The 27683-nt window shown below is 40.6% G+C and overlaps 1 protein-coding gene across 1 annotated transcript in view; it reads right to left on the reverse strand.

Annotated features, from left to right (window-relative positions):
- Positions 1-9330: 9330 nt before the first annotated feature.
- Positions 9331-27683, reverse strand: part of LOC108679838 (dynein heavy chain, cytoplasmic) — a 48922-nt gene continuing 30569 nt past the window's right edge. The window contains exons 32-60 of the mRNA XM_047885436.1: positions 27522-27632; positions 26728-26911; positions 26405-26551; positions 25988-26053; positions 25070-25102; positions 23851-24086; positions 23426-23603; positions 22967-23098; positions 22620-22709; positions 22172-22395; positions 21709-21856; positions 20192-21463; positions 19773-19953; positions 19408-19511; positions 18152-18292; positions 17586-17794; positions 17092-17260; positions 16596-16788; positions 16085-16280; positions 15591-15807; positions 15031-15225; positions 14185-14694; positions 13776-13980; positions 12709-13571; positions 12270-12472; positions 11922-12135; positions 11483-11677; positions 11072-11255; positions 9331-10912 (exon numbers count right to left, since the gene is read on the reverse strand). Coding sequence (XP_047741392.1) covers positions 9822-10912; positions 11072-11255; positions 11483-11677; positions 11922-12135; positions 12270-12472; positions 12709-13571; positions 13776-13980; positions 14185-14694; positions 15031-15225; positions 15591-15807; positions 16085-16280; positions 16596-16788; positions 17092-17260; positions 17586-17794; positions 18152-18292; positions 19408-19511; positions 19773-19953; positions 20192-21463; positions 21709-21856; positions 22172-22395; positions 22620-22709; positions 22967-23098; positions 23426-23603; positions 23851-24086; positions 25070-25102; positions 25988-26053; positions 26405-26551; positions 26728-26911; positions 27522-27632 — 7891 coding nt within the window. The 3' untranslated portion in view covers positions 9331-9821. The remainder of the gene's footprint in view (positions 10913-11071; positions 11256-11482; positions 11678-11921; positions 12136-12269; positions 12473-12708; positions 13572-13775; positions 13981-14184; positions 14695-15030; positions 15226-15590; positions 15808-16084; positions 16281-16595; positions 16789-17091; positions 17261-17585; positions 17795-18151; positions 18293-19407; positions 19512-19772; positions 19954-20191; positions 21464-21708; positions 21857-22171; positions 22396-22619; positions 22710-22966; positions 23099-23425; positions 23604-23850; positions 24087-25069; positions 25103-25987; positions 26054-26404; positions 26552-26727; positions 26912-27521; positions 27633-27683) is intronic.

The raw sequence follows: 27683 nt of genomic DNA on the forward strand, positions 1-27683 counted from the left end.
TTTCAACTTTCGACCATTACATTAAAAATATATTCTTTTGTCCACCACTATTTAGGGCTGAAATAAAAACATTTACCGCCAACTTTTCATATACTATTGTCTTGTTTACTATATTTATAGTTGAAATGAAAATATCGTCCGTCAACTTTAATTTTTTTCATGTATTTTTTTCAAGTATTTTTTTGGCTGAACTTTGTCCGCCAACTGTTTTCGATGCATCAATAAAAAAATATAACTCAGTACTCACTGCAGTGAGTGAAAGAGAGCGCATTTTCTCGTCGACGAAAACGTGAAGTTACGGACGGACGGACGGACAGACAGACGGACTTGGCGAGCACAATAGTGCATTTTTTTCATAAATGAGAAAATGTGCTAAAAATACGTATGTTCAGTGTTACCATAGTTGGAGGTGTTTTCTAATTCATCTGCTGTTAGATATTTGCTTCGGCTTCGACAATTTAATTACAAATCACAGAAGGCGCATAAATAAAAATACAAGTGGATGAGTAGGTTTGATTCACATCTTGTACATGTTCTGGCAATGTTTGGTAAATTAGCAAACAAAATTCTGCCTATTCGTGAAGAATTTTTTTTTTTTGCTCTGGACTAGGCCTACCAGAAGACGCGTTTCCATATAAATGAAATTCATCGCCAATTTTGGCCCCAATTTTCGCTCAGATACAATTTACTTTCAAAGGCAATCAATCCGTAACTATCGTCTTTGGATTCTCGAAATGATCACTGGAACATCGTAATGTTGAACAGGTTATTCCCAAAAATTGCTATCGAATGCGCTATGCGAAGACCTAAAATGCAGCACCATTGAAAGATTCAGTTGGACCACATTTATTGAAATGCATTTCATGTATCAAATTGTGCCCAACTATATTTGATTAATTCAACACGAGACCGTATCGAAAAATATTTGTTTAAAATTAAAATATATCTAATGTCATTCATTAATTTTGACGCTATCATTATGCTCAAAGTAGACTGCATATTTTCAATAACATGAACATTGAAGAACAATTCTCGAGTCAATTAATCTTAACATTTTTAGTAACCATGACAACGACAGATTGCCTTCAGCTTGTTCACACTTGTCCAGGTTTTGTACGTGCAGCGATACCGATCTCGGACAGAAGGTAAACAAAATGCAGAATAAATAGGGTCTAAAAAATTGTTAACACAGTCCAGCTTCCCGCGTAGGCGAGATCAAATTTCTGGAGAATTCTTGTTCCAGTGAAAGAGAAATTCTGAAATGACAGATGTAAGAGACGAAATAATTCTATTCTAGTATTATTATTTGTCTTGAATCTAGGAAGTTCCAAATTTAGATAACATCAAGAAATGACAAAAGGGAACAATTAAATTTTCTCGTTTTTCTCGTCCCGCGTTTCTCGGCTGATGTTCAATGAAGAAAAATTATAATTTAAGACAAAATTGCCGACAAAGTTATATATAAATCATCATGCGTAATGATACATCACAATTCTCCACTTGATAATTATTAATTTGCAAACAAGTGATTTACATCGTCACTGATCAGTTAAAATCTTAATAAAATATCACATGAATAAAAAGAATAGACCAGTAAAATAGGAGTGAAATATTATAAATAAATATAATATATTTCCATTATAAAGATGAGAAATTATTGAAACATTTTGCAAAATGTGCGATATATTTTGAAACAATTATAAAAATGTCCAAATGACACGGGAAAAATTATTTAAATGTTCTAAAAATAAATATTAAATGCTTTGAAAAAATATATGTGAGGTGGATCCGAGAAATATTGAAAATGAATAAAAAAGGAATATAATGCATTGATAGTGCTTTGAAAACTCATAATTAAATTCATATTGAAATTAGGAAAGATGTTCTGGAAAGTTTGGATAATCCACTAAAAATACAGTGAGCATGAAATGAAAATACAATTAAGAAAAAGAAATACATTGAGTGGTCTGAAATGCATGATGAAGATGAAAAAAATGAGTATGAAGATGAAAAATGATGATGAAAACGAAGATGAAATTAATTTTATAAAATGAAGTCTTCTAGGAACCGTATTCCTAGGAACCGAGGGCCGTACTTTCAAAAAAAAAGTTAAGAGATCGTAAATTCGTCAGCCAATCATTGACGGCCTTTCAAGCAAAATCCACCAATCATAGACAAAGAAATAGAGCGTAAGTACAGGGTGGCGCGCGGTAATTTGCTGATTTGGGAATGAAATAAAAAAATTATGATCACTAGAAAAATTTATTTGATATTTGAATTATACTGAACGGTAATGGAATTTATAAATTACATGGTTTTAAATAGTGTATCTGGCAAATGTCGACCTTCGCATTCCACACACTACTGTATACGTTTTCTGAAGTTTTCGTGAACTCTAACAAGCATGCCCACTGGTATTCAGCCAATTTCAGCTTTAATATTGTTCCTTATGTCTTCCAAGGTGTTGGGGCGGTTGATGTACACCTTAGACTTCAGGTAACCCAAAAGAAAAAAATTTCATGGGGCTAAATCTGGTGAGAGTGCTGGCCAGGTCGCATCACCCCTCGAAGAGATAAGCCGTCCAGGAAACATTTGCCTCAAACAATTCATGGTAACCCTTGCTGTGTGTGCAGTGGCACCAATAAACATAATAACAATAATAATAATAATATTAATAATAATAATATCAATAACAATAATATGATACAACTTATATTTACCGGCTAACTTCGTTAACAATTATGTTTCCGGAACATAGAACAAATGTAAAATTGATCGTCTCAATATGATGATGATTGAATCATTTCGTTCTAATGCAATTGTATAACAGTAAATGATGTTCATGAACAAGACTCTCATGAAGAAAATTACGATCACATTGATTTTATTGAATATTGAATTTGCAAAGAACTTATCGTCATTAACAAGATTGCGAGAGTACACCGCGTAATTATAAGATTCGTTTTATGGTCAAATATAGGAAAATTATTATTCATTATGGTGATGGAATTTGAATAGAAATTAGCATCGCGTAATAATAAATTTAAATAGAATTTTTAAAATAAATTTTACGCAGCTAAATTTTCGTTTATTTATGTGCCTGTGAATAATTTATAAATGATTGTATCTTTTTGTAATGGAATAGTTTTATTTCCATTGGGTTTCACTGTTCCCAGCTAATTTAGTTTACAAGCATTTAATGCGTTGCTAACTGCACAACTTTATTTTGCTAGGATTTTTTATTATGCACGTGAAATATTTCTTCATTGTTCAATTGAACCCAAGAAATTAAATAAAATGTCAGAGTAATTGACAAATTATAATTTCTTCCGTATATCAGAGTGTTCCAAAATCGTTGAAATTTACAAAATGAATTAATTTTCTAAAGAAAATTCGCCTGGTTAAAATATTCACTTATTTGCATGAACATCGAAACAATCGACCTTTTGTTTTCACTGAAAACGAGTAATAAATTGTTTGGTTTTCGACTTAATCTTGTACAACAATTAATTTGACTTTTAACCTCATGTTACGATGTATATTGGTCACTATCATTACAAAAAAAAAATTAAAAAGCTACAGAAAGTTTGAATAATTTAAATTTAGGCGGATATATACGTAACTGTAAGCCTGCACCATCGTCGTAAAACCAATCATTATACGCAATTACCCTTTATTTTTTATGTATTTTTATTTATTACGTTCAATACTAATTTGTCATCTTTCAATTATAACATTATTATAATTATCCTGAAAATTTTTTAAGTAAATATAAACGTTATGCCTTAAATATGCACTCTGTTATTCAACGTCTACAATCTCTTCAGAATTCTCTTACCATGCTATTACCTACCAGATTCAAGGCTAATAACTTCAAAAAGTTTTAACAATGAATCACTACGAAATGCCTGTCCATATGAAGAAGTAATTTCGAATTTTTTGACGTTTATCAAGTTGTGAAATAATAATGTACTCAAAATAATTGTTATCCTGAATATGTTGTTTCTGAGGATCCTTTCGATCGTTTTAATGGACGCTATAAGATGGCGATGGCCGAAGCTACCCTCAGTATTCTGATGAGCTGTTCCGTATGTTACAGGTACGATTCGTGATGGTGGCTCTGATGCTGGCTACCCTGGTGCTGCCAGAAAGCGAGGGGGTTCCCCCTTTCATTGGCCTTACATTGGCCTTACACGAGCAAATCGGCCTCCTAGGACTAGATCTTTTCAAGCGGTATAAGAAAGATATTTTCGGTGGCAAGCCTGTCGTGCATCCGGTCGTCTACCAGCCTGTGCAACCTGCAGTCGTCCACTAGTCAGTGGTTGTGGCTGCCGCTCCAGTTATAGGTGAGCCATACAAAGAATAGAAGAAAGCTGGGTTTTTTAACAAATTTGTTGGGAAATTGGGTGACGAAGATTAAATGATAAGCAAAATTTTTGAACGCGTGGTATTCATCGTCGCCTCAACTCTCCATTGATCCAGTTGTCATTACACCAATTACTTGTATCAAATACAACGATGAGCATCCTTCAGCTTCGGCAGCATGCATCAAATATGTCCTTTATCATACAATTCTAGTTAGGACAAATTTTACTTATATCTTTTGATCGGAAATTCTCGAACCAGTTTTAATTCTTCATGTCCTTGAGTCATTTCCCTAAACGAATTGTAGTACAATTTTATAATTCGTTTCTAATAGGTATTTCTTCGGTTAGATCCAAGGAAACGTCGGTAGAACTTGGAATAAAATGTTGGAAAGATAAAAGCTCATCTTTATATTGGTTCATACTTTTCCACTTGCAAAAATCCTTGCGATTAATAATGCAAAAGGAAGCGAATATCGTGAGACTAATTGAGCCATCCTCAAAGGCCTGCATCTCAAAGCGATCCCTTGCCTCCATCTCAAAGACGGAGGCAAGCAGCTCTTAAATTGGGCGTCGCACAGCTCAAAAATATTCGCGATATTAACGGCCAAGCGCCGCTCTTTGACCAGATGTCGACAGCCTATGCGAATAGTGTTGGTCAACATATTTAGTTGTAGGTACTGGTAACTCAGATTTCATTTGATAACATGAAGGATACGCACGTCTAAATAGTATTTGCAAGATTTTGCAGTATGTAACTTTGTATCTCCAGATAACACGGGTGTTATTAGTCTGATGCGCATTACCCTTGTCATTTACAACATAAAATTTACTATTGCTGCGTATGCAGCTTCATCAAATTTTTAATTTAAGAGATTTTCTTAGTGCCTCACTTCACACGAGAAGGTTTAGCCCATCAGGTCTGAACTCTGCACTTGCAGCATCAGGTCTGAACTCTGCACTTGCAGCGTCAGGTCTGACCTCTGCACCTGCAGCATCAGGTCTGACCTCTGCACCTGCAGCATCAGGTCTGACCTCTGCACCTGCAGCATCAGGTCTGATCTCTGCACCTGCAGCATCAGGTCTGATCTCTGCACCTGCAGCATCAGGTCTGATCCTGTCTCTTATACACATCTAGATGTGTATAAGAGACAGCNTCAGGTCTGACCTCTGCACCTGCAGCATCAGGTCTGACCTCTGCACCTGTAGCATCAGGTCTGACCTCTGCACCTGCAGCATCAGGTCTAACCTCTGCACCTGCAGCAGGTTACAGTGCGTTGTTATGATGGTGCAGTTAAAAAACGTGCTGTAATGCTGGCAAGAGACGTGCTGTAAATCCGGGAAAAGACGTGCTGTAATGCTGGTAAGAGACGTGCTGTAAAGCTGGCAATAACATAACATAACATATTGATCTCGGCGCTGAAGTGTAGGCCTGATGTGGCCTGTCGCCGATTCTTTTCATTTTCGTGCCTTGTTCACAGAAGATCTAATATCGTTTCATTTGACCGGATCTTTTCATGACTGACGATAGTTTCAAGTAGCTACTAGACTTCCACCGGGTTCGATATAGTGTGCTGTAAGGCTGGCATGAGAAGTGCTGCAATTCGAGCTGTAAATCTAGTGAAGTAACTAAATATCATTCAACTTGCCGTTTAAAAGGTTATTTATTGCATAACAAACATACTAGCTAGGTGTGAAACAAGCATAGCAATTAAATTGGAGTACAATTTCTGACCATCTCGACTTGGAGCTCGTAGTACCTGCCTGATGGTTACTTTACAGTTAGGTAGTTGCATCGACCGGGTAGACAGGCTATCTTTTACGTTTCTCACTCGTCGTCAGCCCTTGTGACTTATTTTACGAGCAACTCTGTGTCTGTTGCTGTTCACTCATGCCGTATGCAATTTTAGTTCATTTGAAAGGCGTATACTTGTTTTTATCTGTTATTGTTTAGCGCTGTTTATGGGATGTATTTAGGCACTTTGAAGTCAAAATACTGCTTTTAATTTGTGTAATAATTCTAATTTAATAATTTAATTTGTGACTGCTCTTTGCACGATCTATTTTCGTTGTGATTAAGTCAATGTTTGGACTTTTTCCTAATTGATTGAATGAAATACCCATGAGTGCTGCCTCCTCAGGGGGGACTTCTGACGCGTGTCTATGCTCGTCAGAAGTTCTATGGGATTTCGCGCTCCTGGGGGGATTGTTCCTGAGCGCCCCACCGCTGAGCTCGCGGTGTCTGACTGCGGGCTTTAGTTTTGAGGTTAAGTTATTATGTAGGTAGGATTCCTTACATTAAGTTATTATGTAGGTAGGATTCCTTACGTTTTCCTTCTCTGTCTCTCTCGTGCGGGCGGCCGACGTCCCGTGTAAGCGACCTCTTGTTCGAGTGTCTTCGTTTCTGTTGCTTTTCACCTGTCCCTCCTTGTCACTTCGTCTCTTTGAGATGCTAACGCTGCTTCTTTCGAGCCAGCTTCAGCGGGCTGGACATCTGAGACTTCCCGCCCCTTGTGGGTGTTGAATGATTTTTGATTTGATAAACTTTCGATAACTGAGACCTTCCGCCTCTTTGGTGGGTGATGTTCATCTTGACTTCCGGTGCGAGATAGCTAAATAGCTGAAGCGCTGGTGTTTCGCCACTGAACTAAACCATGAGTGCTGCGCGGTTGGAATAGGTTAAATAACATGATTTAACCCAACTCTTTATGAATGGAGGCAGAATGTCTACATCGATCAATCTCTTTCATAATCTCTTAGTTATTAAGCATCTACCTGATTTTACTGAAGGATGTTTTGCATAATTCTTCTCTTGAATATTATTCAAGGATTTCGTGTATTAGTTGTAGGATTAAATGGTCTTCCGTTATCGTAAATTATTCTGCTGGGGAAATAGTGAACCGCAATACCTCCACACATTAGTTATCTCACGTCAGTTGTTATTGATAGCACTGGACGGCTGCCGCTTACAACTGAGATCATTTTAATTTGGTCCCGTGGCTGCTGCATGGTATGCGCAAGCAATGCCTAATTGCCTATTGACGCAATGTCATGCCCATTTTAACTGTCGTCAATATGATTATCTGATGCGTTTAAGTAGAGTGTTGGTTCTTGAGTTAACAAATAGATATTTTGCGCTTACTTTTAAATTCAACCGCTCTATCTGGCTAAGAGCAACCGATCATGTCATGCCTTATATTTGTTCGTAATGAGGAATTTTAGTTGTCTGACATATCTTGGATACAATACTACTTTTATGCCTCAATTCAAACCATTAACATTATTAGTTATACGAGATCCAGGTTGAATAAGAAGAAAGCAGACAACGTGTTTTTACAATCCTTTGAAACGAATATAACTAGCAAGTATGATAGAAAGCAAAGGTATTTAATGATTTCTAAGTATTTGAAGTAATCGCATTGCTAACACTCTGAATTGGTTTGCACTAAAAGCCTACTACCAATAGTTGACGTCGAGAATTATTGTTACTGGCAAGTTCTAACTTCCAGTGACTTCTGCATTCGTTAACGTAGTATATATATTTTTTGACTCAACTGCTGGGAGTTCAAAATCTTCCCTCAGTAAATACGAACTCTTTCTCATCGCTCAGAACCAGTGCTTCAATAATTATGAAGTTAGTATTACATGAAAGACAAGTCAGAGAGGTTTTTTTTATATTTTCAAGAACGACATGCAAAAGCAGGAAGCTGAGCTAAATTTGATGCGTCTGATATCGTGGGATGTGAGAATTTCCTAGTTCAACACGTTTTAGTTTGGCTGTATGTAGATTTGTCTTGGCTAACTTCATCTTATTCTTTAAAATCTTCAAACACGTTCGCAAGCATTTTATTAACAAAAAATATTCACAAACTTGCAGATGGATATCACGATCACATGCGTACTGGATTATCAAAACTCACATAAGTCACATAAAACTATCAAATAAGCATGTTCTACAGGCCGATTGCCTGAAACTTTCAACAATGACATTCTAGAAATTTCTGATTTCGAAGTTAAGACCGCCGTTAATAGTTAGTTATCTAACAAAATAATAGTTTAGGCGATAGGCCACATCAGGCCTATTCATCAGCGCCGACATCACTATGCTATGCTCCGTAGTAGATAGATTTAATTTTTGAATTGGATTTAGAACATGCTAACTTTGGAAGGACATGAGTCACGTCTTGTGTGACGGCCATCTACCAAGCATTATATGTTCACTTATTGAACGTCAGTGAAGAATTCAAGGTCATAGTGAATAGCAGGAGAAATGTTAAATGAAGTGGAAGGATGGGTCATGGTGTAATTGCAGGGAAAGAAAATTCAAGGAGAAAATGTGCAAGCCATTTATCTCCACCAATCCGAAAGAAATGCGTTAGCGTGGGCGAACTTAGCAGCTCACACCTCACATCCAGTTCTTTTCTCACATTTGTTTTACATTTATACGCCGTCACCAATTCTTCTCTCCTTCCAGTCCACGTGTATACATAGACATGAGCGATTTGTCCAATTAACCAACTGCGCAAGTTAAGTTTCATTTGGTCTGATGAGCGTTAGGAGAGTTGATATCCATCGTGAGATAATCTAGTTCTGAGAAACGTGAAGTAACGTTAAAGTTTGTAATTAATGCTCGTTTTTCGCAAATTTCAAAATGAGTCGGGATTTATACCGTATGTAGCTGTATCAGGCATATTGGTTTACTCAGCCTATGATCGTGAAAGATAGCGTTATCACAAGAAAATTAGCTTTGGATACATCGTAAAGTCAACTTCGACCTTCTCAGCAATGAATGAGCTAGAAAATTTTATGCTCCTGTAGATTAGCGGCGCTGCCTGCACGAATACGTTGCTGAAAATCGACACAGTTCGTTTGTTCATGTCGTGGGCCATAAATTTCCCTCATTAATTAGTATCTGATCGGACGGGTTTATTTCTCCTGTGAATCTCGTTGGGTTAGATCTAGACAATATGGATAATAATTTATTAGTTTGCATTAGGTAAATACATCACAACACATTAGCGTATACACTCGAAAAGAAAATCATTACGTTCGAGCGAAACTACTACAATTTGATATTCCTGACCAACAATTCTAAATAAAAAATAAGGGGTTTAACACTTTATCCTAAGGGTTTAATTAGAACTTATTCAAGTTAATAGCAAAGAAAATTGTTTGGTTCAGTAAAAGGTTCAACAAAGTGACGACAATAATCTAAAAATTCACTATCGTCCATGCACGATGCTTTGAAATCTGAAACAAGTTTTAGCTATAAAACTTATTCACAAGATTTTTGCCCAAGGCAAAATTAGACGAAGGAGTTTACGCAATGTATCTATGGAATGACAGGATATTCTTCCCAAACTAGTAACGACTCTAAAATTTAAACAAAGTTAAACGCAAACATATACAATTAGCTACCACCAGGAGCTGAGATTATTTTTCGAGGAGATGAACTTGTTAGTTCAAACTAGTAGAAGATAGAACCGCAACGCCACGTTCGTAAAAGCTGTGAGCATTCAATCCATCAGCTGACTGCAATTCGATTGTGAAAAGCATGTCTGTTCGAGTAGCGTTCAGATAGACTGGCAGAGTGATGGGCGGAGACTTCGTGCCCAACTTGTCGCCCTCTTCAGCTCTAACCCACCACAAGGTAGTCAGCGGCAGCTCGTTCATAATTTGAGACGATAGATACAGTACATTTTTCTCACACTTGCCTCCTTGGAGTTTCAAGCCGCGGATATTGAAGCCACCTTGTTGAGGTGATTGGCCTTCATCTGTGACAGTGACTTTGAGGGTGAGCTCTTCCAAAGACCAGCTGTTAGCCTGAGCAACGCATTGTCGAGTGGCTGTCACATACGCCTCAGGGTTGAAGAGACCCCCCAGCCAGACGGTGACGTTCTTCAGTTCACCAGCTCCATACTGAGCTACACACTGGGACACATCCTGCAGCTGCTTCATGCGGTGTGCAAGGTCGGTGGCCCAGTGGCTCACCGTCGCAGTCTTGGGCACTGTATACATGAGCCATAGATCGGGGATTATTCCCTTCACTAGTTTACTGACCATGTTACGGTGGTAATTCGTTTGTTTCTTATCTCCTTTGCATATTAGGATTACATCCGTCAGATCGGTACGCACACGTTTCAGTAACTTGGCACCGGAATTGACTTCACGTTCGAAGAACCGGTAAAGAGGGTCCTTGATGTTTTCCAGAGTGCGTCGTAATATCGGGACTTTTTCCGGCAGCAAGGAGAGCCACGTAGTAGCTGACTGGTGCAAGGTCACCATCCATGAAGGTCTGCTTTGGTTACCAGAGTCCCTTACACCCGAATGTTCTTCCACACCAGCATACGCGAGTTCATCGTCATCTTCCAGCACTGTCATCTTGAGAAGAGAAGCAAGCAGGTCTGTACCCCTGGTAGTGAGTAAAACGTTCTCGGCGTTTTCTGGCAAGCCAAGCCAAGACGGACTCTGCCTGTCACCGAGGGCTTCAATCCAGTGTAGAAACTGGTCTCGTCGAATGCCGTCCGGCATGCAGATGTTTTCGCTACCTGTTTAAAGACGTGTTACAGCATATTACACAGTAAGATCACACTCGCATACGAATCAAAATGCTGAGAAAATTCTCTTTTCATACTCCTATTCGTCAAAGTCAAATGCCTGCATCTTAACGAAGTGTGCGGACAAAAACAACTCAGTGTAGCAAATACCTTCAGTATTTTTGACCAACGGGAAGTCCGGGTCAAAGCTCATTGGGGTGAAAAGTTTCGACAGGAACGAGGCCAAGAGGCGTTGATCAAATTCGTTGTCGATTTTTCCGCCATAGATGCATTCCGACAGGAGGGTGGCTAGAGCATCCCACGGAACTTTTTCCGGAGGCAGATTCGTACGACCCTGCCAATGTTAACAAAATAGTATTATTCTGCGCCCTACATAGTTAAAAGAGATCACATTTGTTTCGGTGCTGAATTAACAACAAATAAGTTAAATCTCTTATTTTGGGTTATTCAGTTCCAAGATAATTTCGCCCTAATTACACGATTTTAAGACTGTGACCAACAGACAAATTTCAAAATAAATTCAAAATTCATGCATAAAAAATTGTTCAAAATGTTCAAGACCATTGCAGTTGCGTCAATCCAGGTGTCGAGCGTGTCACAAGCCACCCTCAAGTCGCTCTCGTTGAACTCGTAGTGTTTAGCCCAGCCAAGAGGAGCGTAGCGAAGACGCTCTTGGGTGACAGCGTGGAACCAAGCCAGTAAGAAGTACAAACGGGCACGTTCGTTGGGAGCCTTCATCATGCGAGAAGCTGGAACCTGGAGCGGCGAAATTTTTTTAATTTTAGTTCAATAGACAATTGCTCTCACAAGTTTCTCACAAACGTCCATCAAATTGGAATAATTTTTCACACGTTTCTAAGGTAATCAGACTTACCCGTTTCAAGGTCCAAGAAGAGAATTAGATTGAAAACTGTTAGAACGCATAGAAAACGAGATAACATTATCAATATTCATGCGTTTGAATGGCGTGACTCGACAAAAAAAATTAAGGTAAACTTACAGTGTTGAACGTCCTGAGGAGGTTGGCTCGAACACCAGGGGGAGGTTCGAAGACGAAGATTCGACCAGCCCTCAGTAAATTAACGGGAAGGCGTGGTGATATCTCCATGGTAAGGAATAGCCGGAATTGAGGGTGAGGATGAAGCTGATGCAACTTTTTCTCGAGCTGCACAAGCCATCCGGGAGCAAGGTGAACGTTCTTCAGCATTACCCACCTGGTGATGAAAAATATTGCACCTGAATCAGCAGGAAAATTTTAAAAATTCAATTAACCCATAAATTTTTCGAGAACTAATAGGTTCGCACAAGAGATATCAAATGGATCTTCGGAGAAGTAGAGTTGATTTACCTTCCATTTTTGACAGCAGAGTTGATGGCTTTGTCGGCCTGACTGAAACCTTCAGCGGAGCCGATGGCAATGGAACTTATGGGTTTGTTTTGTTCTGCGGCAAGATCGTCTACACGCGCTGAGGCGTCAAATCCTTGACTGGCACACAACAGCAACGGCGTGGAGCCCTTCACTTCTTCTTGCACAACCACGTTGAAGTCAACCTATAAATGTAAACACAATAGCCTTTAGTATAAATAGAATAAGAAAGAAATTAAAATCCAGAAATTGGTATCCAAGGTGAATGTACTCAACGTGTTTAAAATTTCTCGTGTGGACGAACACAGAATAGGAGAAAGCATAGGAATAAATCAGATTTTCAACAAGGACACGTAACCTAATGAATGAAAAGTTTGTTTTCAATGTTGAATGAATGATAATTTTCACAATATGACGTTACCTCTCGTTCACCAATGCTGAGGAATCCATCACCAAGCACAGCGTTGACGAAGAGCGCGGCAGAGGCGCAGAATCGATCCGGCCTAAATGCTTGTACCACAAGCATTTTATATACGCATTCGCTCACTTGAGTGAGCTGCTTTTCGCTCTCCCACAACACCGGCACATTCATCTCGGCTTTGGAACTGTTTAGCCATGAGACGAAATCGGTGCCTCCGATCTTTGATTCGACGTTCCTGAAAGTGGGTACTTTTGATGCCAGACGCATCATAGATTGCGACTGTTCGGGCGTAAGGCCTGCAATAGCGGACGTCGACGTGTTGAGGAGTCCTTCTTTATCGCGAAGCATGAACTGGAACTCTGCATCGCATAGGCCCTCAGAGGTGAGCCCTTTCAAGTGTATTCGGGCCAGTAGTATGGCGAAAGTGAGGCGATCCTTATGGATCATGCCACGTGCCACGCGGCCGAAAGTCAATTGGTACAAGTCTGTGGTGACAATACTTAGTCGAGTGGCATAGTCGGTCTGAGAGGCAAGTCTTGGATTGTTGGTTAGGACATCCTTGAAAACTTCCAAGAAGAACTGAAGTGAATATTGATAAAGGAAGTGCACCTGGTGGAGAGCATCCAGAGTGAAGTAGATGCTGGAGCAAGCGCTGCTCAGAGGCATATACTGTTGGGAAACCATCTCGATTTCGTTCATGGTTTTTTCAGTTTCTTGGACTTTCAGAGATATATCCGATGCTTCTTTCTTGAGCGTCTCTAGTGTCGTGATGACTGAATCATCGTCTAGAATTTGTCCCTTCGAGTCATTCAAGACTCGCAGCAAATTTTTCTCCAATTGGCGCAGGCGGAGTTGAAATTCTCCTGAGATAGGAAAGAGAGGGCCGTGAACAATTTCTTATTTGAATTGCGCTACATTTGATACAATTTCGAACTAATTTCATGGTAGCCAATGCTCAATATCAAAATTAACAACGGAAAAATAAGTTGGCAGGGCAGTATATTTCAAGCGTTTCTACATAAACTACTGTTCTGAAATGACAGGCCAAAAAAGTGCTTAAAAATTACCCTGTAGTTTCAGGAGATTGCTGCGTTTGTCATCTATATCAGGACGCTCGGCTTTAAGAACTTGGTTGAGGCACTGGGACTGTAGTGACGAACGCGTCACGGTGAAATTTACCAGAGTAACGCGGGAACAGAGGTCGGGAGGAAACTCCACGGTTGGGTCTCTCGTGGATAAGAATATGGTGAATGCCGGAGACAAGTCGATATCCTGGAAAAAGGATATGAAACGGCTAAGGTTAAGCAAAACCAATAATATAATTCATATCCTTAATTCACTTCTCTCGAAATTTTTCACGTAAAGAAAACAATAGGAAAATAAGAAAATCGACGGACGTTCTGGTCAATGGCTCTCCGTGAAAATCAAGAAATTTTGATTGATACAAACAGGACCAAACGAGCGGCAATCTCTCACCTGATCACCGAGAGTAATGAGGACACGGCCACCAGTCCGGCGCAATTCTCTGTTCAATACAGGGTTCAGGATGGGGTCGTAGTTTTCCACATCCTGCACCAGCAGTGGGTTACCAAAACGCAATGCGCTCTCAAGATTCTTCCGGAACGAATCGTCCAAGAAACTTGTTTTTGTGATCTTTTTCTCGCTGTATTCGTTCATGATGAACTCTGTGGCTTGACCAGACGGATCAATTATCAGAGGATATCTATTGAAGCGTTTCAACATTATGGCATTTTCTGTGCAGAGCTCGTCAGCAGGCAGGGCATTCGCGGTCCAGCGCAGTCGTTCGTCGGGGTTAGAAAGATACTCCGTGCGAGCAATATCGCTACGGAACTGAATGTTTGACTGCTGCAGATGCGCACACCAGTTGGTGAATAGGTTCTGGCGGAACTGTTGCTCGAAGTAGCCTGCATAGGCCAAGAAGGCGGACGACAACAGAGTGTCACCGATGATTGTCGACATTTGCGACTGCGAATGGAGAAAATTCACTGTTTCTTGACATCAGTAAAGATTGCAGGAAAAGCCAATTTCATCTAATACAAAAAATTTTTCTGTGGAGCAGTTCATCAAAAAATTAACTGATTGAACAAAAATACTCAAAAAGTGAAATATTCATGCGTTTAATGAAAAGTACAGAATTGCTGCAGAATAAATAGATGCTAAAATTTTAACATAAAGACGGGTGCTAAGGTTAAACAATTCTTTACGTATTCAAGGAAAAACTGCCCAACGAAAAAAAACGCATCGATACCGGTATCATCGCCGGGAAGACAAAAGAACCTATTGCAACTCGAACCTCGTTACCTTGAAAGTCTCAGAAGTGGCCGCCCATCTGTCCTTCTCAAGCGAGAGGTCCCTGATGAGAGCCATGGACCGGTCAACCTTGGCAGCGACGCTGGACAAGTCGGTCTTGATGGCCTGCGCCTGGGAGATGAGCACGGCGTACTCGTCCTTGTAGCTCGCGATGGACTTCTCCAGGGCAGCGATGTGGGCGTTCACCTGCATAGTGCGAGTGAACAAATGCCAGATCAATTTTTAAATGAGTGAAAGAGATTATGCCTTGCAGTTCGTATCCAGAATTTCAATCGCCTGATAGTAAATAGAAATAAATAATTCGACCCTAATATTCTTAAATAATAGCCGTGAATAATGATTTGACCGAAATCCTCGATATTCACAGATTCCGTAAAAATTCAAAAAGTTGAAGCAGGAATGTAAGTACCTTTATACATTCTGCAAAAACTATCAACATTATAAATTCTATTCAAACTGCAATACAAAATAAGACTAGATAAATATGAGCAGTTTCAGAAGAAGCCAAACTTCAAATAATCTTGATTCAAACCAGCGTGCGCCATACGTACCTCATTGTGTTTGACGATATTCTTCTGAGCTTGTCCCTCTAGATCTTTGAGTTCATTCCTTAGAGGCTCGACCTTTTTAAGCATGTCCGCGTACTCTAGCTGCGCAATGGCCCATTTAACCATAGGACCACAGGCCAGTGATGCTCTGTTCACTTTCTCGAAGTTATAGTCTGGGTTGGAGAGGTAGCGCGAGCGCATCTTCTCTCTGATATCATCACTGGAACGAGAAAAGCTTATTAAGTGTTCCATCATTTTAGCTGAATAGCAACTACGGTTGAACCGTGAAAAAAAATTCATATTTAGATCTAAGTCGAAAGATTGACACTAATTCCAACAAAAGAATACGATCTGAACTAGCATAAAAAAATTCAAACCAAAATGTAGAGAAAAAACCGTCAGAGAAAGCAAAATATTCTATATGAAGAATATTCTTCAGCTAATCCGAAATTAAAAAAGGTTAAAAAGGACAAAATGGTTTTAAAACAGGAACTCACGTGATATCGTCAGTGTTGAAATTGACGATAGTGTTGATGAAATTGTCCCGCATGGTGACCTGTTTGATTCCCTTCCAGTCAGTGGCAGCCTCGCCGATGAGCAAGCAGATGGACTCGAGCGCCAGCTTCACAGCCACCGGAGGGTTGGCTAGAGATCTGATCTCGACCAAATGTTGACGCTTGATCGCTTTGACAGCTGCAATCAGGAGAACGAACGTTCAATTTCAAGGTTATCTTCAATTTTGAAATCAATTTTTCATCTTTAAAAAATTTCGGAGTGACAAGAAATGTCTACTAGACAGCGGTTACGGCATTTCAGACGTATTTTATTACATGTGACATTTTTTTAACACTATTTAATTTACATATACAGTATAAATTAATAAATTTAGTATCATACTTATACTGAACTTCAAAACAATTCTTCTCCGCTGGTTGAAAATACAAAAACTATGAAGTATATCAAAACAAGCCTGCCTAAAGAAAATGGTTTTCCCATCGCCATGCTGACCGTTCTGTGCCTCCAAGACGGCAGGCTCGACGCCGCTGAGTTCCTGCAGTACGCTCTCCTGCTTACTCTTGATGGCTTTCTTCTGCTCCTGCAGCGCCTCTTGCAGCTCCTGACCGGCCACCTTTTGACGCTCAGCTTCCTGCTGATCCTTCACCATTTGCTTGAGCTTCGCGTTAGCGGCTTCATTTTTAACCTAATAAACAAAAATGTATTAGGGGAAATAAAAGCCTAATCTCGTTGTTACACGTCAGCCTGCGAGACTTAGACCAAGTTAGCACGTCATATAAGAAAATTAAGGACAATTAAAAAAAATATAACATTACTCACTGCTGTGAGTGACAGAGAGCGCATTTTCTCGTCGACGAAAACGTTAAGTCACGGACGGACGGACATACGACATGGCGAGAACAATAGTGCATTTTTTCCATAAATAAGAAAATGCGCTAAAAAACAAATAAACACGAGACCCAAACGAGAAGCCATTTCTAAGCAGTACCTCAAGTTCGCGGTTCTTGATTGCCAAGGACTTCTGCATTAGTTCGACTTGTTCCACCGTTTCAGCGATCTTCGCAAGGCCGACGTTCAGATGTAGTTGCTGCTCTTCGAGTTCACTACGCTTCTCCTGGTAGAGCTTCACAAAGTGTTGAATGAAGTCCAGGTAGTGCCTAGTAGCAGGAAGATACGTGTGAGATCATTGTTGCCAGAGCTGACCTTTAAAAATTTATTCATTTGCCAAATAAAAACATTAGAGGGTAGCATCGTGGTTTATGCGCATGGATGGCAATAAATTTGCCACAGAAAAAGTTCATTCCGCACTCTATGCAATCTATTTAATAGCTAAGAGGCAACTAAGAAAAGAAATAATTGTCATAATTGTAGTCAGTCAACGAAGTTACTCAACATTGAAGGCAGTAAACAGCTAGTGCTAGGATTTGAAAATTTTTTGCACTGGAGTTCAAATAGCGAGGCAAATAGTTGAGCGGGTCTGACCTTGGTGTTATGGCCATGACGGTGACGCCACGTTTGGCGAGCCTCGCATTCGAACGATGCAGGGTTTGATGGACGTACACGAGAGCGTTGATGACAGCTTCGCGGTGTGATGGGTTTGGCCGAAGTCCTTCGTAAGTCACCGGGAAGTAATCCGGTGCCACCCAGTTGGTTCTATCCAAGTCCATACGATTGGTGAATTCCTTGCCGACCTGTAGAAATAAGGTTACCAAATCTAACTATTATAATCGTTCGGTGTGGCAAGCACCTAATGTGAAAGAAAATAATATAGCTGAACGTGCCTAACAATACAATCCAGGTTTAAACTCGGTTAGAAGATTTGAAAGACAAACTGATCAAAATAGTATACTCTGCTCAGATCTAACTTGACAATAAATCAAAGCAAGTGGATCTTTCAAATCGATGCAGGTAAAATTAATAAATTACGCCATCGGTTCAAGTAAAAATACAAGATATAATACATTATATCCTCATCTTTTTCTAAACCGAATATCAATTTATTTTCTAACAGAGCGTTGAGATCTAAAATGAATACAGATTGGCAGTACCTGGAAGAGAGCTCCATTGGACCAGTCACCGAACCAATTAAGCACACATCTGTTGAACAGAGCGGGAGAGGTGGCAGCGCGGTCCTTGAGGCCGTCTGTAGAGGGGTTCATTGTGAACACCACGTGCAGGTTGCGCATCACCTGACCCAATAAAATAGAGTTATTATGGAGATAACGTTGCTTAACACTAAACATCGCATTAGATTAAATTAGGACTCCTATAGTAGTGTATAATTATTGAAGGTTCGAGTTAAATGAATTGGATACATTGGCGATAAAATAAATTTGGATGGAGAGAAAGCTTAATCTCTATCGTTAATCTCTCCACATGTCTGCTAGCGCTTCAGTTATTTAGCTACCTCGAACCGAAAGTCAAGATGAACATCACACACGAGGGAGAAGGTCTCAGTTATCGAAAGATTCTCAAATCAAAAATTATCCATCACCCACTAGGGGCGGAAGGTCTCAATTATCCCTCTCGCTGAAGCTGGCCAGAAGGAAGCAGCGTTAGCATCTCAAAGAGACGAAGTGACAAGGAGGGACAGGTGAAAAACAGAAACGAAAACAATCTAACAAGAGGTCGCTTACACGGGACGTCGGCCGCCCGCACAGACAGTGATGATAAATATAAGGAATTTTACTTGCATAATAACTTGATGTAAGGATTCCTACCTACATAATAACTCAACACCACAACCGAGACTTGCAGTCTGACACCGCGAGCTCAGCGGTGGGGCCCTCATGAACAATCCCCCTAAGAGCGCGTAATCCCATAGGACTTGTGACGAGCACAGACGCGCGTCAGAAGTCCCCACTGAGAGGTTTCTATCAGAAATCAGAATGGAAAAACACCTAAACAATGTAAGTATGCTTTGTTCTCATAATCTTCAAGCGCCTCAAATAAGAAAATACTAAATCTAAGAGAACAGGAATAGAAAAATTTCATCAGACAAGAACTCCTAAAACATTAAAAAAGACGACATACCGGTAGCTGAAATAATCAGCAAGTGGCCCACCACAAAAAGACCACTACCTGACTTGTGAAACGTACCTGTGCAACACCAAGAGTCCCGTACCTGGCCTGTGCAACACCAAGAGTCCCGTACCTGGCCTGTGAAACACCAAGAGTCACGTACCTGGCCTGTGAAACACCAAGAGTCCCGTACCTGGCCTGTGAAACACCAAGAGTCACGTACCTGGCCTGTGAACCAGCAAGAGTCACGTACCTGGCCTGTGAACCAGCAAGAGTCACGTACCTGGCCTGTGAACCACTTGTACAGCTCTTCGCTGGAGTCCAGCATGAGACCCTCACGTTGACTGCCTTCTTTGCACTGAGTCATCAGGGTTGTGTACTCGTCACCTAGAAAATAATTACGTAATGATCACAAATCAAATTCATCATGCACGAAATAAAAATAACATGGTCTTCGAATGAAGACTTATAATTAAAGACTAACATCGAAAAATGAAAAGTTGCGAATTTGTAATATTATAATATAACGAGCAGTTTAGTGGGCGCTTCTACAGCACTGTGCATTTCATCCATCACAGAAAAAAAAGAAGCACAGACTTTTATCAGTAATCGGTAACATTATTCCTAATTTTCGGGTTTAGACGATACCTTCAAAAAGGCCAGGCACCTCGCTGTTAGCGAGCAGCGTGTTCATTCTTTCCAAGAATGAAGAGTCCAGCACGTTGCTCTCGTCCAAGATGAAGCAGATCTTCTCGTCTCTACATCCCGACCGCCGCAGCACAGTGCGCAGATCCTCGTCGAAGTCATCAGCAGAGTATTTGTTGTGTACCTGTAGAATAAGGGGTGATAGCTTACTCCCTTGCATCACAAATTTTCGTAATTCTTTTTATTTGCGATGCCATAAATTGACAATACGTGAATATGTGAGGATAATACGGCCGAACTAGCCACTGGACTAATGCGAACATTATGAAACTAATTACACCTTTGACCTAACTGAGGAAAAAAATCAGCAGACAGTATCGAATCAAACTAAAATATTCAAGACAACATATGGAAAAGATTACCTTTATTTGGAAGATCGAGAGTCCGTTCATCCAAGCAACGAAGCGCGATAGAGTTGTTTTACCAGCGCCCGAGGCTCCAATCAGCAGCAGATGTCCTTGCGGCTGCCGGAAGATACGATCAATGCGCAACACGTGATCCAGCACTTCATTGAAGAGCACCAGAGGCACATCGAGCTCTTCTTCGTAGAAGACTTTGAGTCTAGCTTTGGTGTACTCGCGAAGCTCCTCCTGGTCAACGGGCAGATAATCTTTGGACAGCCAGTTGCTGTAGAGGATTGGCCGAGCAAGAGCAACTTCCAAGTTTACATTCGGGAAATGCTTGGCGGCGATGGAATTTATTACACCATTTGTCCACTTCCTTTCGTCGTCTGTGACGAGCCGGTCGTGGAAGAGCCGCAAAGCTTCATGAGCCCAAAGTCTCACCAGGCCTTCAGGTTCAAGAGTTTCCAGCGGGCGTATAGCTTCACAGATGCCTCGTACCCAGCGCGTCATTTCACGTGGCGAGTAAACGTAGTGCGGCTGCATGTCCTGAGTGAAGTGTTCCTGGGAGCTCAGGTAAAGATCTACCATGGCAGCCGTCAGCGGCTCAGAGTACAATCGCAGGGCAGGCACAATGCGCAGCATGGCACGATTAAACGTGCCGTAGATTTGAGTCAGGGATGTTGCCCCTGGATAGTCCACATACACTACAGGTACGTGACGTAAGAACCTGTGGGACAGAGGCTTACGACCAGGGTCGGTAGGCGGGTTGCAGGCACCAACAAACTGAATGCGCTCTAGTTTCACCCATGCCTGATCAGAGATACGATGGAATCCTCCGTGCTCGACCATCTGTCTGAGAAAGCTGATCACGCGCTGAGTACCATACTTGTCCATATCTGGCAAGTTGATTTCGTCACAGAAGACTACAAGCCATTTACCTAGTTGAATGGGCGACAAAACTAGGCCGTTTGGAGTTTTACGGTATTCACAATAATGGTCAAAGGTTCTGATGACAAGTTCGGGCGTGGTGGCGCTCGAGAAGTTGAGGCCAACGACCTCCAAATCTGGAAGCGCTCGCAAGGCGGAGAACAGAGTCATAGTTTTGCCCGATCCAGGAGGGCCACACAGGACGAGAGGTTTGTGCTCGGCTAGCCACGTTGAGAGGAGAGCCTCGTGACGCACAGTGTCCACGGTGGGTACAACCACGTCAGGAGCTGCCACTTTGTGAGTCTCCACTTCCATGACGGGTACTTTGTTGGACCACGGGCACCACTCGCCGCTCAAGTTCACCTGGAGGATAAACACGAATGCAATTGACCAAATCAGTAATTAAAATCATCAAGTAAATCCATCGTATGTTTGATCTCGTGACGGAGCGTGAGGTCTCTCAAGTATTATCTTTGTAGTCAACTTAGTATTATTTAATGCATATATTTTGTTTTCAATCAACTCTGCCTTTTTCATCACTTAGTATGCGAGTGAAAGTAATAACAATTTATTAGAGTTTGATCATTCAATACTCGCAGGCGTTTCACCTCATAATCGACAATGGGCAGGTTGCCAGCAGGGAGTGGGATGGTGGTGTTGTCTCTGATGAAGTTACCCAGGTCACTGCGCGCCTTGAGGCGACCGTCGCCGGCAAAACTCCACAGTAGTGAGTACACCAAGGCTTTTGGGATGTACCTGAGAGAAATCACATCCGAGGTAGAGATTAAGAAAAATATTGATAAAAACATTCTATCGGCAGCTCAACCTTTCTTTGTTGATAAAAAAGTAAAGATTAGAGCTTTTCTACTACCTCTACCCTTATTAATGAAAAGTGAAAAATGTAAAACTTTTACAAAGATGCAGATCCAAAGCTGTAAATTATAGAATCCTACCAATGATATCAGATAGGAAACTTCCATCATTGCTTTCCTGTAAAAATTATGCCAATAAAAAATATCAAACTCAGCCCGCGGACCAAGCAAATATAAAAGTTTCTACGCAGGGACAAACCTCTCAAGCTGGTCGCTCTGCATCGGGAAATCGGGGTGTGCATTGTTGTATAGGAGCACGTTCCTCACAGCCTGGTTGAAGAGAGCAAAGAGTGAAGACAAGGCACGCATCCTCGTAAAGTCCATGATGTGCTCAAGACGAGAGTCTGCAAACTCCAAGCACTTGACCACAAGTCCGTCAGGCGTGAGGTGGGGGGCGAGGATGGCAGCGATGTCACTCTGCACCTAAACGTCGTCACGCATAAAGAGATAAAATCAACCGTTTATAACGGCATGAATCCTACAAATATTTTCAATTTTGTTGCATAAAAAAATACAAACCATTGACAAACACTAAAAACTTCTTACTTAAACGAGAAATAAAAAATTGCTCGGCAAAAGGTAACGATTGCGTAGAGATAAATAACGTGCTTAAAACACGATTTACACCTGCAGCGACAACTTCTCACCTGCAAAGCAGGTGAAGTTCCGTCATCCTCATTCTCTTGATTAGCGTTCTTGTGGAGCACGAGAGACGCCATGGCTTCATCATCAACATCCTGACCAAGCAGAGAATAGTAGTACTTTTTATGTTCTACACGCCATATTCTTGTACAAGAAAAATGCACTTAGAAAATTCAACAATACATTTTCTACCTCCACCTTCATATTACGAATTTAAAAATTGCAACAATACATTTTCTACCTCCACCATCATTTTACGAAATTAAAAATAAAGTTAGTTGAACAAAAAATTTTACTAATAACAACGAACGCCTTCCAAGGCGATTGTGTTCTAGTTGGTAAACTATCTGACCTGCACGGGGATGTGTCGCAGCTTGGCCAGGTAGTGCTGGAAGATCATCTCGACGCTCAGCACGTCTTCTGAGAACCACACCATGCCACAGCGAGACACGGTCGCAAGAGTCGCGTAGCGAAGATCTTGAACCTTTGACAAAAATATAGAGCCTCTTATATTTTGTGATAACTAACACTGGGTTGTAATTACACACGAGCACTGATTTGTAAGTGAATATGCGCACAAGTTCTCATTGAAGACGTTCATTTGAACATTACTTTCCAAAAATACAGGAATATGATTAATAATATTACAAGCGCATGATTAGAGAGTACCTATATAGACGAAATATATTCAAAAAGAAATACTTCGGTCTGACACAAATGACCAGTTCAGAGACAATAAGGCAACAATGGACACTGAAGCAAGATTAGTGATCAAATGATAATTTAAAAGCAACGACTGAACGATGCATACCTCGAACATGATCCTGACATTAGGTGGGATCGAGAGGCGTTCGCCGTTGGGCAGCGTCAGGAGTTTGTTGTCGTCGAGAACGGAGTTAAGGTTCTCAACCCACTCGGGGTCCACATCGCCGTCAAAGATGATCCATTGGCGCTTACCAATCTCGCCGCGGACGTTGTCGATGATTTTCCTACAGGACGGAAACTTATTTTAGTAAAAATTCGAAGCAGTTACTGGTCTATCTAAAAATTGATCTAAATTACAATAAAAACCCAAATAATGTCTGAATGTCAGTATGAATGGCACACCAACACCAAGTCTAATCATAAGCGGCAGTAGAATAGTTCGCACTAAACCAAACTAACCATTATCAAACACAGGACAGTGCCAAAGACTACGGCTTTATGCCTTGCACATCTCAAGAATTCACGCCAGACCTGAGTATGTGGGTAAATAGACCGTCAGTCCATTCCCTGGTGTTGGGGTCCAGCACACCATACAGGGCTTCCTTGCTCATGGCCTTAGGGTCGATGACGTGAGCGACACCCTCGACGCCCTCCAGACGCTCAAGCGCCTTGAGCAGGACACGCCATGCGGTGCTCTTCCCGGACCCGCTCGGACCGACCATCATCAGGCCGTGATTCAGTTGGCTGATTTGGTACAGCTGCAGTACCTGCAATGATGAAAAACATGACGCTTGAAAAATAAAATACACTACGGGCAAGGATGATGTCACTAACGGTTCAAATTTTTGAAGAATTCTCTTGTTATTAGTTTTCACACGCAGAAAATATAGAAATTGTAGAAATGAGTGGTAAAACCCAACTTGAATGCCAAGAAAAATATCGTAAATTATTTTTGCAACCTACTATAGAATGATTCAACGGAAACGATAACATGAAAATAACAAATTTTATCATAAAGAAATCATGTCGTACTATTCGAAAGTCGCGTTATTCGAGGTTATAAATATCAATAAAATACAGAAAAGAGGACGAAGGAGAAATTAAACACAGGCACAATAAAAGTGAATATTTAATGCAAGATGCTTTGATGAAAATTAATCACTGATGAGAATGGGCGAGCTTCTTACCTTGTCACACCATCCTTCACCAGGGCTAGGCCCCTGAGCCACGCAGCATTAAGAAACAGATAAACTTTACAGTCACGAGCCAATTACCAAAAACATACTTCAAACAACGAACTGATTTGGTACAGCTGCAGTACCTGCAATAATAAAAACGTGACGCTAGAAAAACTAAATACACTACGGGCAAGGATGATGTCACTGACTGTTCACATTTTTGAACAATTCTCTTGTGACTAGTTTTCACACGCAGGAAATGTAAAAATTGTAGAAATGAGTGGTGAAACAAACCTAACTTGAATGGCAAGAAAAGATCGTTAATTATTTTCGCAACTTACTACAGAATGAGGATGATTCAATGGTAATAATATCGTGAAAATAACAAATTTTCACCTTGATAGAAATTATGTCTTACCATTCGAAAGTCGCGTCATTCGAGGTTATAAATATCAATACAATACAGCAAAGAGGAGGCGGGAGAAATTATCTACACGCACACTAAAGGTAAATATTAAATGCAAGATGCTGTGATGATTATTAATCGCTGAAGAGAATGGCGAGCTTCTTACCTTGTCACACCATCCTTCACCAGGGCTAGGCCCCTGAGCCACGCAGCGTTAAGGAACAGATAAACCTTACAGTCACGAGCCAATTACCAAAAACATACTTCAAACAACGAACTGATTTGGTACAGCTGGTGTACACGAGAGAAAGCAATACACGAGAGAAATTCAGTGAACCTTTCCAATAGGGACTGATATGCAAATGTATTAGCATCCATTCGCAGCAGTTTTTATTCTCGTTGACAAGTACAAGGTGCAGGCTATAGAGTAAGGAGATGCATTAGTAGTGCTAATCCTTGCCTAAATATAGCATATACCTACGTTAAAAGTAAGGGGAGATTTCAGGCGGGAAAAGTTTCGTGCATAATAACGGACTGCAGACGGATAAAAATTAGACACAAACAATGATTTGAAGTTTCAGTCGTACTCGAGAGGACAAACAACTGAAGGTAAGTAAACTGTAAACTAAAGTGAACAAGATCACTTACAACAAATGAAAATAACTATCAGTGATTGAAAATGAAACGCTAATGAAATACATTCGTCGTTCATAACGTTCTTCTCAAGCATCCCAAGATATAGATAGAAAAAAAGCTCACGAGTTACAAGGGAATGTCACTTACAGAGCTGACGTACCACATTTCCAGTCAATACAAAGTAACAAAGGAACTAAACAATTCTACGGAGCTTAATAACCAAAAATTAAAAATCACGATACATATCAACGTATTTCTACACTTCCTTTCAATTTTTAACACTAGGAATGCAACCATAAACATCAGCAGACATATTTTGCAATGGATTGGTACTTTGAAAATTTGGAATTCACTTGCAGATAGCAAAACAAAACTCCTTAAAAATAAATACACGAATTAAGAACTCTATACAGTCACGCTGAAAATAGATCGAGCTTGACAGTCTCACCTTCTCCATCCAGTGAGCGCCTTGTTCCTCCGCTTCACCGCACACGAAGTATTGTTCGCGGCAAACCTGACCGTAAGCAACACGTTATGAATGATCAAAGGAATTAGTCAGAACAATCATCAGTCAATTCGAGAAGAACATTGAATGCTGATCAATTTTTCAAATTTTATCAGCAACTCGCTGAAAAGAAAAATGTCGAGACCTTAACAGCTAAACAGTAATAACTTTCTAAAACCTAAAATTTTATAAATATTTGAAGCAATCCAGGCAGTTACAGTGACAAAAGTTTGAAAATTTCCTAACGTATTAAAACAATTCGTCACAAATATTAGTTGGTCACTGCGGTACCTTGATACCACTGCACTCGTTGTAAACCATTATAAAAAAAATGAATAGTAATTTTTTCTTGAAACTTACGCTGCGAATGTGTTCCTTGAGTGCCGTCATTTGCGCCCTGTTGTATTCGATGCCAGGGAAGACGTCCGAAAGTAGCGAGAAGAGCAGCGGGATATCTTCAGCTACCAGCTTCGGGACCATGGTCTCGCAAACACTCTGAATGAGGATCTGGGAAAACAGAATGTAAATACACACTTTAGATAACTGGAAGCCGAGTATTCGAGCATACAAATCTGGCTGACATGCACACGATATAAAAGCATTTAGAAGCTTGGGGGTCAAATAATTCGTTTTCATATTACATTTAAAAATGATGAATACAAGTTTTAACAATGCTCACTAACCTCCTGTTCTGGAAGATGTTCGGCAATATCTGCCTCATCAACTCTTTCGTTCTGTGAGAGTTTCTCTTCCTTGATCCTCAAGATTCGGTCGCGCTTGACGTTGCCGGCGGACACAAGCACAGATTTGAGGGCGCGCAGCCCGAAGTCGTAGTGCGACTGATTCGACAGCTGCTCGTCGCAGAGCCTGGCAAAGAGGTAGGGAGGTGAGGTGTTTTCGATCGCTACAACTGTGCTAGTCACGGGCAGTACTATCAAAAAAATATAACTCTGTACTCACTGCAGTGAGTGACGGAAAGCGCATTCTCTCGTCGACGAAATCATGAAGTCACGGACAGACGGACGGACATGACGAGCACAATAACGCATTTTTTCCATAAATGAGAAAATGCGTCAAAAAGTCACGAGTTTGTAACTAAGTCAGCCAATCATTGAAGGATTTTCAAGTTAAATCCTACCAATCCCAGACGAAAAAACAGCCGCTACGCGTACGTAAACGAGTTTTAATGGCACGGCTCAAAAAGGTTTTCCGTTTCAAAGATTACAGGGCACCAAAATGCAGTTTTCAAGTACAAATAAATTAGCCATAAGACTACTGAACATTGAGAATCAGCAAGCGAATGATCGCTTTGGATCACATACAAAGCCAGAAATGTGGACAGTTATGCAGAAATTTTTTCAAACTGGAAAGAAGAGATTAATTGCGATTCGTCTATGAACCACAAAGAGCATACATGCAACAAATTCATAACTATAATATTCAAAGAAGATTCAATGCGGCTGGGATCCAAACTCACTTGAAGAAGGGCACAATCTTGCTCGCCAGCTTCTCAGCAGTGCGGAAGCCTTGACTGAAGAGCATCACTTCCGCTATAAGCTGGCGATCAGGCCTCGTCATGGCCAGGGATCTGTCAATGACAGGATGTCGGTAAAAAAAAAAACATTTTTTCTATTTTAAG

The sequence above is a fragment of the Hyalella azteca genome, unplaced genomic scaffold (assembly GCF_000764305.2).
Source record: "Hyalella azteca isolate HAZT.00-mixed unplaced genomic scaffold, Hazt_2.0.2 contig17921, whole genome shotgun sequence".
NCBI classification, from domain to species: domain Eukaryota; kingdom Metazoa; phylum Arthropoda; class Malacostraca; order Amphipoda; family Hyalellidae; genus Hyalella; species Hyalella azteca.